The sequence below is a fragment of the Cannabis sativa genome, chromosome 1 (genome assembly GCF_029168945.1).
Source record: "Cannabis sativa cultivar Pink pepper isolate KNU-18-1 chromosome 1, ASM2916894v1, whole genome shotgun sequence".
Taxonomy (NCBI): domain Eukaryota; kingdom Viridiplantae; phylum Streptophyta; class Magnoliopsida; order Rosales; family Cannabaceae; genus Cannabis; species Cannabis sativa.
In genome coordinates, this window is record NC_083601.1 from 2,499,463 (window position 1) to 2,513,228 (window position 13,766).

Consider the following 13,766-nt stretch of genomic DNA (forward strand, 5'->3'; position numbering starts at 1 on the left):
TATTATTAATTATTATGTTTTTTTGTGAATCAAATAGTTTAAGATGGAGAAGGGACACTTAAGGTCTTATGCACTACAAAAAATAACATAGTGTTATTAGTACAATTCACTATCATGTCCCATATATTTTGATTAAAAAATGTATAAAAATATGATTTATTTATGTGTATAAAACAAAAAGTTTAGCAGGAAGCTGGTTGCTCTACCTGGTTACAGTTTTCATCAAGAATATAGCAATAAATAATAATAATCTAGTACATAGATAACTAAAATAGAAATATTTATTTTTATTAATTCATTTTATTTGTTTGAAGAGATAACAAGAATAATAAAAATTTAACACATTTTTTCATGTGTTTCAATATAGCAGCAGCCTTGCATGTTTCAAAACAGAATTACAACAATGCACAATCTAATAATAAATAAAGTATTTCACTTCATTCTGACTAGAAAAGAGTGTCTATTTTAACTCGGTAATAATATTAATTGTAAATAAATAAGGGGTCTCTTGTTTTTCAAAATAATGAAATATTACATCCTAGCATATGCATATGATGAGCCATTAACACTTATTTCTTTGAGATCTATACAGCGGGATAGTGCATCTGTGAGGCTCACCAAATCATTTCTTGTGTGAGCTGCACTCAAAGTCACTCTTAGCCTGTCAAAATAGTTATCAAATTAAGCATATAAATGAAAATGATAAACAAGTATAAAACTCAACCATCTTCTATGTAATTTCGGTTGAGTTGCTTACTACTACTGCAAACAATGAAACAAGATGAAGAGCTTTTAATATCAGAAAAGATACTACGATTTTCACAAACCTGCATGAGTTGGGTGGAACCGTTGGGGGTCTGATCGCGGTCACGTGGAAACCAGATCTCAACAAATGCCTGTTTAATAACAACAACACGGTTAGAAACATGTAGCATTAACTTCATTGCGATAAAGTTCACATTGGTGCTGAGAATAAAAAACAGAGAGGGTGTGACGAACTGGCTAGCTTCGAGAGCCTTCTCTTCACTTCCAATGATAAGAGATATTATATGGCTCATGATGGGAATTCCAGTTAAATTGCGAAAATCTTGAACTCGTTCCCAAATTGCCTTTCTTCTCCACGTCTCTTTCCTTGCCACAATAACACCAGCTGCCATGTCACATATTATATGGCTTCGATTAAGATTTTAATGACCATTTTGTAAGTTATCATGTTGAACAAAAAAATAATGATTACCATGGGATGCAGCCACAATTGGCACGGGAGAAGCAGTTGAAAATATGAAAGAGCGACCTCTTGATTGTATTAGTTGCTTCCATTTCTTACTGTTTACATATGAACAATAGACAAATTTAAAATTTTACAATGTTTCTATGCTAGTTATGGTTTATAAGTATTGTATTTCAAACTGTTAAAACTTTAGGTATGCACAAACGCACTGTTCCAAAATAGGTGCTAGGCGAATTATCGTAATTGTAACATTATTACTGAAAAACTCTAGAAAAGGAATATAAGGGAGAAGAATATATAGTCATTGCCTGCAAGCTATAAATCCTCCATGACAACCAACAGCTTTGCTCAGAGTGCCAACGCAGATATCAATATCTTTCTCGCAGTTGAACTCTTCAGCCACTCCGCCTCCATTTTGCCCACAAACAAATGTTCCATGAGCCTGAAACAAAAAGTTATTAGAAGCACATTTGAGAAAATGTAAAAATAATCTGCAGTCATTGCTGCATTACACTTTACACCCCACTTATTAATTTACTTCAACCAAGACTAAGGTCATCAGCATATGCCATTTCTTTTCACCTTGTACAGAGTCATCTAAAAGAATAAATGATTGGTTGTTAAGCCTACGTAGTTAACAAATTTTATTTATGAAATAACTATATGGTCATAGAAACCTAATGACTCTACCCCAAAGTCTATCATGCTTTGACTGAACAGTAAGAAACTACAAAGTTTGTGAAACAAATTTGAAATAGTTCCTAGATGAGCAGCATTAATTGATTTTTACCTACAGTCTTACTTACATCATCGATTACTAACAAAAATCTGTGTTTCTTCCGCAACTTCACAAGTTCAGTCATTGGTGCAAAGTCTCCATCCATACTAAACAAGCTGTAATAACACAACCAAATGAAGCTTTTGTACAGATACAATATGCAGGGATGATTTGCGTGTACAAAAAAAAAAAAATGGTTGTCTGTTTCCTAAAACTCGTAAGTAACAATCTTTCAGTATATCTTAAATAATAGCCATTTGAAAATTTAGCTTTTAAACAACCTAACCATATCAAGAAAATAGTGGTGAACCTTCATGCTTCACGAAAACCCATCTGATAAGGCATTAACAAAGTGTCATCGAAATAAATGATAATACCAATGATTTACCTATCGGTCACTACAACTTTCTTCTTCAGTGTGCAACTTGATCTGTCAAGAGGATTAAATTTTGACGTAAGAATACATGTATGTATACATACGATACATAAATATACAGGGATAAATTCAATTCACACGTATATTTACACCGTGATAAACACTTTTAGACCAAATTGATAAAACTGTTGAAATTATATATACACAAATGGAATATTTTCATTTTTCAATTTTAAACCAGTGTTTATCACGGTATAAAAGTGTGCAAAAACTTATATGTTAATTGAACCTACCCCAAATATACGTATAAATATATACACATATGTGTGTATGAATAAACTCAAAAGAAGACACGCAAGAATGTTTTAGAAATTTGCATGACATACAACAGTGTATTAAGGTGAGTCATGTTGCAGTGTCTATAGATGAAAACCTCTACACTAGACTGTCGCTGGGCAAGACGAATACCATCAATTATTGAAGCATGGTTGAATGCATCAGAAAAAATGGCAACCCTTTCATGCTGCAAAGGCTTTGAGCCAGAGGCCAGTAGAGAGCTAACATTGCCCAGAGTAACCATCACAGCCATATTAGCAGCAAACCCTGTAGGACAAAGAAGGCAATCCTACCCCCATTATGTTCAAACAAGACCATCAGTTTTCATTTGAAATACCAAATTGAGGACATGTCAAATATGAAGAAATAAACACAGATCATAGCCATAGATATGGTATAATTATTCATTTCGGCTTTTCTTATTGAACAATAAGAAAAATGCTTCATTGGTCATGGGACACAAGATCATTTCCTTATGCATTAACTCAAATCATATATATTCTAAACAATAGTGTCTATAATGCACCTTATTATACCTCTTTCTTCTTTAAGTCTGCCAAGCATGACTCGAGTAGCCGATGGTAATTGGTATATCCACATATTAGAGCTGAACCTCGGGGGCCCATTCCATGTTTTAGAGCTGCCTGATTAATTATATATTATAAAATGATTCTTTTAGCTTAAGAAAACGCATAACTATGAAGCTTTGCTTCCACAAATGATAACAAAATCATCAAACCTTTGCAGCAGCTTTTCCAATTGTAGGATGTGAGCTCAATCCCAAGTAATCATTTCCAGAAAATAAAAGTAGTTTCTTGAAAAGCCGAGGACACTCCCCTGTTTCAGAATCAGCTAAAACATGTCCACTACTGTCAGCCTCATCTCCTGCATACCCCAAAAGCATAAAGATAAAAACATTAAAATCTCAAAATTTTCAAGATAACAGAGCTAGAAATGATGAGTTGAAAGAAAGTACCAGAAGAAGAAATGTGATGGACCCAATTCTGGAAGGTGGCATCGGAAATCTGAATCTCAACGGAGGAACGGTCCCATGGATGCATTTCGTCGAACACCTGGAATTCATCTTCAAAGGATGATTTTGAGGAAGTAGTGTTGGTGGGGTGTTGTGGTTCATTGCGGAGGTAAATGGGTCTGAGAGAACGGAGGAGTTGCAAAGAGTGGAGCTTTGAAAGAGCTTCCTCAATCCAGTAGTCCCATAAGCTCATTGTGGTTGTGGTGGTTTTGCAGAGTAGTTGGGAAGTAGATGAAATGAAACTTATCAAAACTCGTTTTTGTAGTAGTACCAAGTAGAAGTAGTAGTTGAGCTTCAAACCAAAGGTTTTAGCTTTTAAGTGCAATTTATGATTTGATTGTGCAATTCAATTCCACCTTACAACGTCAAGTTCGAGGCTACAACTATTTTAGTTAGAGCACTCTAAAGCTTCTCCACTTTATTCTTTAAAATATCTCCGGTATTAACTTTTATGGACACCTAAATATATAACATTTTAATATAAATTAAAGTTTAACATAGTATTATATAAAAATATGACATGTAATCCAATTCAATATAATACAATACAATACAATACAACCTAATACGGCGTTACAAACGAGCCCTTACATTACATCATACATTATTACATCATACATCAGCTTCTCCATATTTCTTCAACATCATTTAAATAATATATTTTGAAACATTTTTATTAATTAAAAAATAAAAAAAAAATAAAAAATTAATAACTTTTAGAAATAAGAAAAAAAAAGCAAATAAATAAATATAAAAAAAAATAGTTAAATAGTGTTTAGCTCACTCTCTCTCTCTTCTTAGCTAGATGTAGCTACAATTTTTTTAACCAAGAGCCTAGCTATTATAGCTAAATTATACATCATCTATTGGAGTCCCATTTATACACTTTAGCTAATTTTTTTTTCATTTTTTGAGAGGTACAAGGTGTTTACCTCCTTTCTTGTGAGTGCTCTTAGTTTTAGACTTATTGAATATTTGTTTAAAGAGTAATTTACGACATAAATACTTAAATTTAATTTTCGGTTATAAATAAATACTTAAATTTTATTTTTTATGGTAATAATATTTAAGTTATATTATTGTAATTTCTATAGGTACCTGAAAATCAAGTCAATAGTCATATAGCAGTCTTTGATTGGTCCATGTTATTAAATTTTTATTTTTTATTTAAAAATTAATTTAAATTTACTAATAAGAAAATAACACGTAGATAATGACTTCAAACTTAATAATCAGGTACCTACAGAAGTTTTAGAAATATTACTAAAGTATTATTACTATCAAAAATGAAACTTAGGTATTTATTTATAACTAAAAGTTTTTGGAGTGTAACGTATTAATATTTCACAATTATATATTAGCTTAAAGGTCCTGGGTTCAAACCCATCACCTCTCTATTTTTCCCATCCCTCCCTCACCACTAAGCTAGCCTTAGTGACTTATTTATAAGTAAAAGTTAAACTTAAGTATTTACGCTGCAAATTACTCTTATTTAAATTAAGGGTAAATAGTTAACCTCAAAATAAATAAATAAGTAAATAAACTAATTAAGGGTAATTGAGAAAAAATGAGTGTTAACCATAACCTATTAGTTAATTTCTACACTTGAAATTAGGGCTGAGCATGAAATCCAAAAAATCGAAAAAAAATCTTTCTAACCGACATATCAAACACTGTTGGAACTAAAACTAACGAAACCAAAAATCGAAAAAACAGCTAACAGTTAAAACTGCCATTGAATAGTCAATTTTTTTGGATAATAAATTGACCGAAAAAATCGAACCGACCGTTATACATATATATTAATTTATTAATTTTTTTATTTTATGTATTGTAGTTATTCATAATATAAAACAATAATATGTTATTATTTTATTATTATAAAGTTAAAAAAATATGACAATTAATTTTTTAACAATTAATTTGTATGATTGTAGTTGTAGAATGTAGAATGATGTGCTTATAAAATAAATTGGATTATATTTTAAAGAAAAAAAAAGTTTGATTTGGGCGGTTTAAATCAACCAAACTGATGTTCAAAACGGTCGGTTTTAAGATAAGTTCTAGATTGGTCAGTCAATTTTCAAATTGTACCAATCTAGACTGAAAACCAAATTTTAGAATTTTATATAGAAAAAAACTGACCAAACCAATTGATGCTCAACCCTATTTGAAATCACAAACCAGAATTTTTTTTTTCAATTTTTTTATAACAATATTCGTTATGGTTACAATATCATCCCTGTAATTTTTTAAAAAATTTTAATAGTTTACAATACCAAAAACAAAATTATTGATATGATGATTTACTGTGCGAGTTCAAAAATCTTAAAACATATTTTTAACATGTAAATTATTTGAAAATTTTAAAAAAAATCAAGGATGATGATGTAAGTATAACGAACATCGACATGAATTTTTTTTTTTAAAAAAAATGTTTCGACAAATGTTTTCGGGCACGGAAGTTGGTAGAGAGGTTGTAGAAGGAGGTTGACTGTAATACTCCTTATAATAATTAAGGGTAAATAACACTTACGTTGCCAACTAGGGCTAACATTTGGACCCAAAACGCTACCCACCCAGCTCACTCGACCAAAACATACCAAGAAACTTGAAATTCGCACTATAAAAATTTGGGTTCAAGTACCACTCATAATTATTCGGGTTTAAGTCCAGGTATACATTTTAGAATATTTTTGGGTCCACAATACCCAATATCCACCTATTATACCCAAGATTGAAAAAATATATATTATATATACTTACACTATTACAAAAGCTAGAATTCGCAATGGTCTGAAAGATAATTTTTTTCGGGGACCACCCCTAACAATTTTAAGTGATTGTTTCGTTAGGAAAATTTTGGTATTCTTGATGGTTTAGAACACTCAGAAGGCAACCCGTGACGATTTTATGGGTTTATCGTGATTTTTAATAGTCGGTTATACCTGACGGTTTTAAATTGTTGGGTATAACCGACTAATTAATAAAACCAAACCCTAGCTACATCTCTTTCATTCAATCTCCTTCCTCTCATTCAGTCTCTTCTCTCTCTCTCTCTCTCTCTCTCTCTCTCTCTCTCTCTCTCTCTCTCTCTCTCTCTCTCTCTCTCTCTCTCTCTCTCTCTCTCTCTCTCTCTCTCTCTCTCTCTCTCTCTCTCTCTCTCTCTCTCTCTCTCTCTCTCTCTCTCTCTCTCCAGCGATTTTGATACCCCACGAAACCCACCTACAATCTCCTTTTCTCGTCTCTCTCTAGATCTCTCTTTGAAGCCCCGAAGATAAAAGTCATATCCACCACCAAAGGTGGCCATCCTCCATCGAGAAACCCCATTCGGAGCGGCATCTACCACCGACGAAGGAAAACCACCAAGAAATTCCCATTCGAGCTCCACCACCGGTGATACTTTCTCTCTCTCTTCTCTCAGTCCATTCGCTCAACCACCGACCATTCCCAACTACGGTTGTCATCCTCCTCGTGGCCACTAGCACCCACTATCTCCTTTAAGTATATATTTAATTATTTATTATAATAAATTTATAAATATTATATATATTATTATATATACATATACTTATTTATATAATACATGTTTTTAAATTTAATTTACATTAATTGTTTAATTTGTTTTTAGATTTTGGTATTAATAAAAACATTTGGTTTAGTTTAATTATTTAGTTTTAGATTTAGATATTTTGAAAAATATTTAGTTTAGATTATTTATTGTTATGTAATAAAAAAATTATTTAGATTATTTGTTGTTAGGCAATAAAAAATATTTAGTTTTGATTATATTGATTTTTTAGGTATTAAAAAATAGTTAATTATTTAGCTATTAGTTTGATTTTCTTTTAAGTTTTTATTAAATCGTTATGGAAAATTTTATGTTTAGATTATTTATTTTTATTTAAATTATTATTGAATTTTATATATATTATTGATTTTTTTTTAATCGTTACCAAATTTTGTCGAGCTCCTCCTCCCTTTTTGGCAGTCTTTGAGAAAGACTCCTCATTATCAGTAATATATATATATATATATATGTATTTTTAATTAATTAACTAAACACATTCCCAAAGAAAAGCACTAACCTCTACACAACTTAGCCTCCCCTCATGCACAAACCTCTAGTGCATGTTTGGTATCATAACTAAAAAACAGTTTTTTGTTTTTAAAAACAGAAAATTGTTTTTTGAAAACAATTTAGCTTGTTTGGCCTTATTTTTTTAAAACAGTTTTCAGAAAATAAAGTTACAAAAAACAAGAATTTTGAAAACAACAAAATGTTGTTTTCTGTTTTAAAAACCAATTCACTTTTAGTCAATATTGTTTTCAAAAAACACTAACCAAACATGACTTGTTTTTAAAAACTTCAAAAACTATTTTTTGTTCTCATTTCTAAAAACAATTTTTTGAAAACAAAAAACAGAAAACAATACCAAACATGCTCCTAGTCTCTCTCTAGATCTCACATTGTAACACCCCCTTTTCAAACTTCTATTGGGCCTTCCCCTATGAATTTAGGACTCTTATACATTCTCATTTTGGTTGCTTCTTGGAATAATAATGGGCCCTACAAATCAACACAAGTGTTTCCAATATGCTTCCCCTATTATATATTTAGGTGTCCATAAAAATTAATACCACATATAGTTTTACATAAAAATATTGCATAAAATATAATTCAATATAATACAATACAATACAATACGACTTAATACGGCGTTCCAAACGAGCCCTAAGTACACTAAATTAAGTGGAATTGTTGTGGATTTGATCCACTCACTGTCCACATCAGCACATCTAATATCTTTGTGACTGAGATGGGTAGTTAATTTAGTTGGCCTCTATTTAGGGGTGTTCATCCGATCCAATCCGCACTTTTTTGGTCAAACAACATCCAATCCGCACTAAGTGCGGATTTCATATTTTGGATCCAATCTGATCCGCATAAGAGTTTAAATCCAATCCAATCCAATCCGCAATAGTGCGGATTGGATCGGTTATTTTGGACGGTTAATTTTTTAATAATAAATTATTTAATATTTCATAGAAAAAAAATTAAAAAAAAAAAAGACTATTGTTTCTTAATCTCCAATAATAATCTATTTCCATCTCTATTTATATACAAATTAAACCAATATACATATATATATCAATGTATATATACTTATCTTTAGATTTACACTAAAATATATATGTATCTAATTACTAAAATAAATAAGCTAGTATATATATATTTAAACTTTATGTGTATGTGTCTATGTTAATAAGAATTATTTTTCTTGTGTTTTTTATTACAAAATAAATAAAATGCACAAACTCAATATATTACTAAAAAAGATTAAGAAATTAGAAGTTTGTGTCTTTTTTTAATTAATATATATTACATATTATAATTTTTTAAAAATATATATATAATTAAGTGCGGATTGGATTGGATCGGTTAGTTTTTGAGGTCAAACAATATCCAATCCGCACAAGTGCGGATATCCGCATTTTGCGGATTGGATTGGATTGGATCGTGCGGATTGGATTGGATCGGATACTTTGTGAACACCCCTACGGCTCTATTTCTGCTCAGCTATCATAACTGTCCACTTATAAATAAACTCCTCAGCTCTACACTGAATACTACTTCAACACCTAGACTTATTCTCAACTGTTCAGACTTCTCTCTCTTCCTCAAGTCCATTCTGTCCTAGAAAATTATTGAGTGAAGAAGGGTTGTATAAGGATTCCTTGTGTGTGTTCAAGGTTTTCCAATGTGAGGCATTTTGTTACTGGGGTTGAACATTATTGATAAGTGTAATTGAGGTATAAAACTGTTGTCATAATGTCCCGAATCAATTAATAAAGTTTAATTTTTCTCCACTATCGTTCAAGATAAGTTTTTTGGTTTTTTTTTTTTTTAATTTATTGTTGTTGGTTTTAATTTGAGTTGATTATGTTTGAATTGTTCTACGTTTATGTTCTAACAGTGAGAACATAGTGATTTAATCCATAAAGCTATAATAATGCATGACAATTACAGTTAATAGAGTGAACATATAATTCTCAGTTGATGTGCTAAAACATAACTATTTAGAGTAGAAATAACAAATGTCAGCGATGACCTTTTTGGTAGAGAGACAAACAACAAGGGAATAAGGTAGATTATGAAAGTTAATAAAAGAATTAACAACAATAGTCAATAATAGAGAGATTGCCTTGAACAGGGTTACATTGGATGAGATGGATGATTGAGAAGCCAGTTGCTTTTTTAAAGTAGCATTCAAAATGACATAATTAATTAGTGAGTTTTTAATTGAATTTAGATAAAATATAACATTTGGAGACTACAATGAGAAAAAAAAAAAAAGAAAGTTAAAGACCTAAACACTTAAAAAAAAAAATTAAGGACCTAAAATGATTTACTTAGAATAAACCAGTATTTTTTTTAGAATAAACCCATAATTTACTAAAATAATAATACTTTTTTCCATCTCACCCCCACCAACTTCTCCAATTTCTTGCATCTTCAATGGTACATTCAATTTTTTTTTTTTTTAACTAAAATAGCTAAAAAGTTAAAATAAGAGCCATTTTTATTATTCAAGCTCCCTACTTTAGTTAGTATTTGATTATTTGATTATGCTACTATCTAAATGTAGTCTTTCTCACGTGTTGTGCTTTCGGACTAGTATATTCTTGCTTACATGTTGTGTCTTCGAGTTTGTCATATCATGTTTTGATTAGAAGTTGAAGATAGCAGTGCTTGTTTTCTCTTGATGCAAGACTTGTAGAAATCTTCTTCTGAAGATAGCGTGTTGTTAGTATTTGTGCCCTGAAAATTCTGTAAAAACATTATTAATTATTATTAGTTAAACATTGTGATATTTACTTGATTGCTAAATTATTAATATTGAATATTGAATAATTTATATATATATCCAAAAATTATATGAGCATGTGATTTGTATTGTATAGAGAATTAAGATCACTTAGTCATGAATAAAATAATTAGAAACATATTAAAGTTATGTAATCTTTAATCAACGATTGCTAGTACTGTTCACTAATACTTGTTATTCGATGCAAGCAATCTCGATTCAAATTGCTGATGTAGTATGACATCTAACTGATTGTGATGAATACAATAGAGATTATATATGGCATGAATTGATATGTAATTAAGTTGTCTATATTAAATATGTCAGTTACTATAAAGACCTAATTCATATCATAACGATGATCAATAATAGATAGACATGCATCTTGAGTAATCATGAACTCTTGTTCATGTTATTAGTTTCTTTGATTCACTTGTTAATGTTTTTCAAAGAATGATTCTTACAACTTCTATTTTGGGAATCTAATAATATGGATGGCTGGGAACTTGATTTAGAATTATGGAATCTTAACTTTCCTAATGGGTCAAATGTTAGTTCCTTTTAAGTGTTAATTCTGGAGCTGAAAAGTTGTGCACAAATTTAAATTGGATCTTATTGACTGATGTTTTCGGTAACTAATAATTAGAGTTGTATGAAGTAACTAATGAATGTTAGAAGAGATGATTTTTATGTGGTTGAGACATTAACAAGCCTTAGTCTACGAGTCATTGTATTGATGAGAGTATTTATTACAAAGAGTTTTTTTGACCGATCCTAATTTTTGTACATCATTGGGTTATTTATAAGCTCATAAAGGTGGTAAAATATCAATATTTTCGTGTTTGTTTGCATCATACTTCGTACAATTTCTCAAATCCGATCTTAAGTCCTGATTGCTTACTTTTGTGATAGATTTTAGACTATCTATAGGTGTTTAGTAGGATGACTTATCCCTCATTTATGACTTGACGACTCATTTATACAACCGGCAATTGATGTATGGGGTCTCGTGAAATTAGGGAATGATGAACTTAAATCCTTAAACACACTTACCAGAGTAAGGTGTCAAATGCTCTTTCCCATGCCGCATTAAATGCGTGTACAATATTTTGATCCTCGAGTGACGTTTTATGTTTCATCAGTACTCCCGTACCCTTCTCCGAGTAGACTTCACTCGTAGAGAGGGAAAGATAAGAGATACTCGTTCTCTAGCAAGATCCTCTGTCATTAATCCTCCAAAATAATAGACTTCGGGAGTAATTATAGTGATGTGTCTTTGTTAGGTGGGTGTTACTGCCATCTGACTCACTCCTTGTAACGTCCTACTCAGAGGAACACCACGTGTTGCGATTAACTAACTAATCCCGTTAATTGGGGTCCATAAGCCAAGTGATTTAAAACTAATAATAAACTTACTTTAAATAAATAACTTGCAATATTACAAACTTATTTCAAACAAAAGATATTTAAAGTTACATAATTGGGATCTCGTAAAATTTATTTTTAAAATATTGCAAGTCATTTCTTATAGGCCGACCTAAGCGGCAAAATTAAAATTTCTACATAATTCCCTGTTGGACCTAACCCTCGTGGTCTAGCTTGGCTTGAACATGTACAACTCATCTTCAAAACCCTCGAACTCATGGCTAAAGCAACACCACCAAACTAGTGACTGCACCTTAGAACACCCGTGAGCCAAGGCCCAACAAGACAGAATAATAATACAATATGAATAATTATAACAATTACACTTCATATAGTATGTCACTCCGTATATACCGTGCCACTGCAGTTTATATCACATTATTCTATATATAGTAATGTCACTATAATTAATGTCTATGTTGCATAGACCCATGTATTACGCTCACACGTTTCTTTTACATTTAAGGCCTTACTAGAGTCTGCCTCAGTTATAATTATCGAGTCTAACTTGGTTATGCCTTATCTGCATAACTCTACTCATATATACATAATTCATACATAATGTTCTTACAGTGGTTTATCCTAATGATGTTTATCACGCCAAACCCAATTATGTCTTATACACATAACTCCTGACATATATATATATACATACAACACATTCAACATATACTTTACTATATGAAGTTTTAAGGCAATAATACTAACTTGCATACTTCTAAGCATTTATTCGGATAACATACTATCGCATGCTCAAGACTATACATATTTAGGGTAATGACCATATTAAAAAATAAATGATCTTAGAGCGACCCTAGTCTACAATAAATATATTTTGTATAATAATTGTAATTCACAATATATTTACTTAGAGTACGTTATAATCCCGATTCTCAATATAATAATATTTATGGTAATAATCCTAGTTCACACCATATAAATTTAGGGTAATAATCCTAACTCACACTTTAATCAAATTAATCACATAATATGAATCGCGCCATTGCGCTATACTCTATGTGCATAATTCATTGTCTTACTAGATTTCTAACGTATGCAGAGAAATTCCAATCCACAAGTAATCTTGTCCAAGTATCGGTATTCCTAGTCACAATTTTTAAGTTTAAACACAATAGGGTTAATCCCCAACTTTATAAAATATTTTTATAAAATCAGGACTCACATATTGGATCAAATGATAGAGCTTTTTATGAGATTTCTATGGATATAAAGAACGTCCAAAATAGAGTTCAGAATAAAAAATTATGGCAAAAATAATTTATGAAATATTCATGGCTTGGTTAAGAGAAGTAGCTTCATACGTACGTATAGGGTTGAGTATCGGTCGATTTGGTCAGTTTTTTTTTTTTATATAAAAATCTAGAGTTCGATTTTCGGTTTGGATTGGTGCAATCTAAAAGCTGACCGTCCAATCCAGAACCTATCTTAAAACCGATCGTTTTGAACCTTGGTACGATCGATTTAAACCACCCTTACCGAAAAAAAAAAATCTTTAAAATTTGATCCAATTTATTTTATAAACACATTATTCTACATTTTACAACTACAAACATACAAATTAATTGTTCAAAAACTAATTATCTTATTTTTTTTAACTTTAATATTAATAAAGTAATAATATATTATTATATATTATTGGTAGCTACAACACATAAAACAAAAAAAAAAACTTAATAAATTAATATATATGTATAACA

At 30.6% G+C, this 13,766-nt stretch overlaps 1 protein-coding gene across 2 annotated transcripts; it reads right to left on the reverse strand.

Moving 5' to 3' along the window:
- Positions 1-258: 258 nt before the first annotated feature.
- On the reverse strand, positions 259-4,135 carry LOC115703659 (8-amino-7-oxononanoate synthase). 2 transcript variants are annotated; one of them, XM_061102464.1, is made up of 11 exons: positions 3,698-4,132; positions 3,461-3,606; positions 3,258-3,365; positions 2,772-3,010; positions 2,398-2,439; positions 2,038-2,125; positions 1,540-1,673; positions 1,238-1,326; positions 1,000-1,150; positions 828-896; positions 259-661 (listed from the first exon to the last, which is right to left on the reverse strand). In XM_061102464.1, exons 1-11 carry the CDS (start codon positions 3,945-3,947, stop codon positions 532-534), a joined length of 1,446 nt encoding a protein of 481 aa, XP_060958447.1. In that variant the 5' UTR covers positions 3,948-4,132; the 3' UTR covers positions 259-531. The 2 variants fall into 2 exon arrangements, with proteins under 2 accessions (XP_060958447.1, XP_060958445.1); XM_061102462.1 differs by having other exon boundaries at positions 828-1,150; positions 3,698-4,135.
- Positions 4,136-13,766: the final 9,631 nt, after the last annotated feature.

What these genes read in the sequence shown, in the direction of transcription:
- LOC115703659 (XM_061102462.1), bottom strand. Translation starts at nt 3,947, where the DNA reads ATGAGCTTATGGGACTACTGGATTGAGGAAGCTCTTTCAAAGCTCCAC. An exon ending in AATTGTGGCTGCATCCCATG is followed by an intron (nt 1,151 to 1,237) that starts GTAATCATTATT and finishes GTGACATGGCAG; the next exon opens with CTGGTGTTATTGTGGCAAGG. An exon ending in GTTCCACCCAACTCATGCAG is followed by an intron (nt 662 to 827) that starts GTTTGTGAAAAT and finishes CTATTTTGACAG; the next exon opens with GCTAAGAGTGACTTTGAGTG.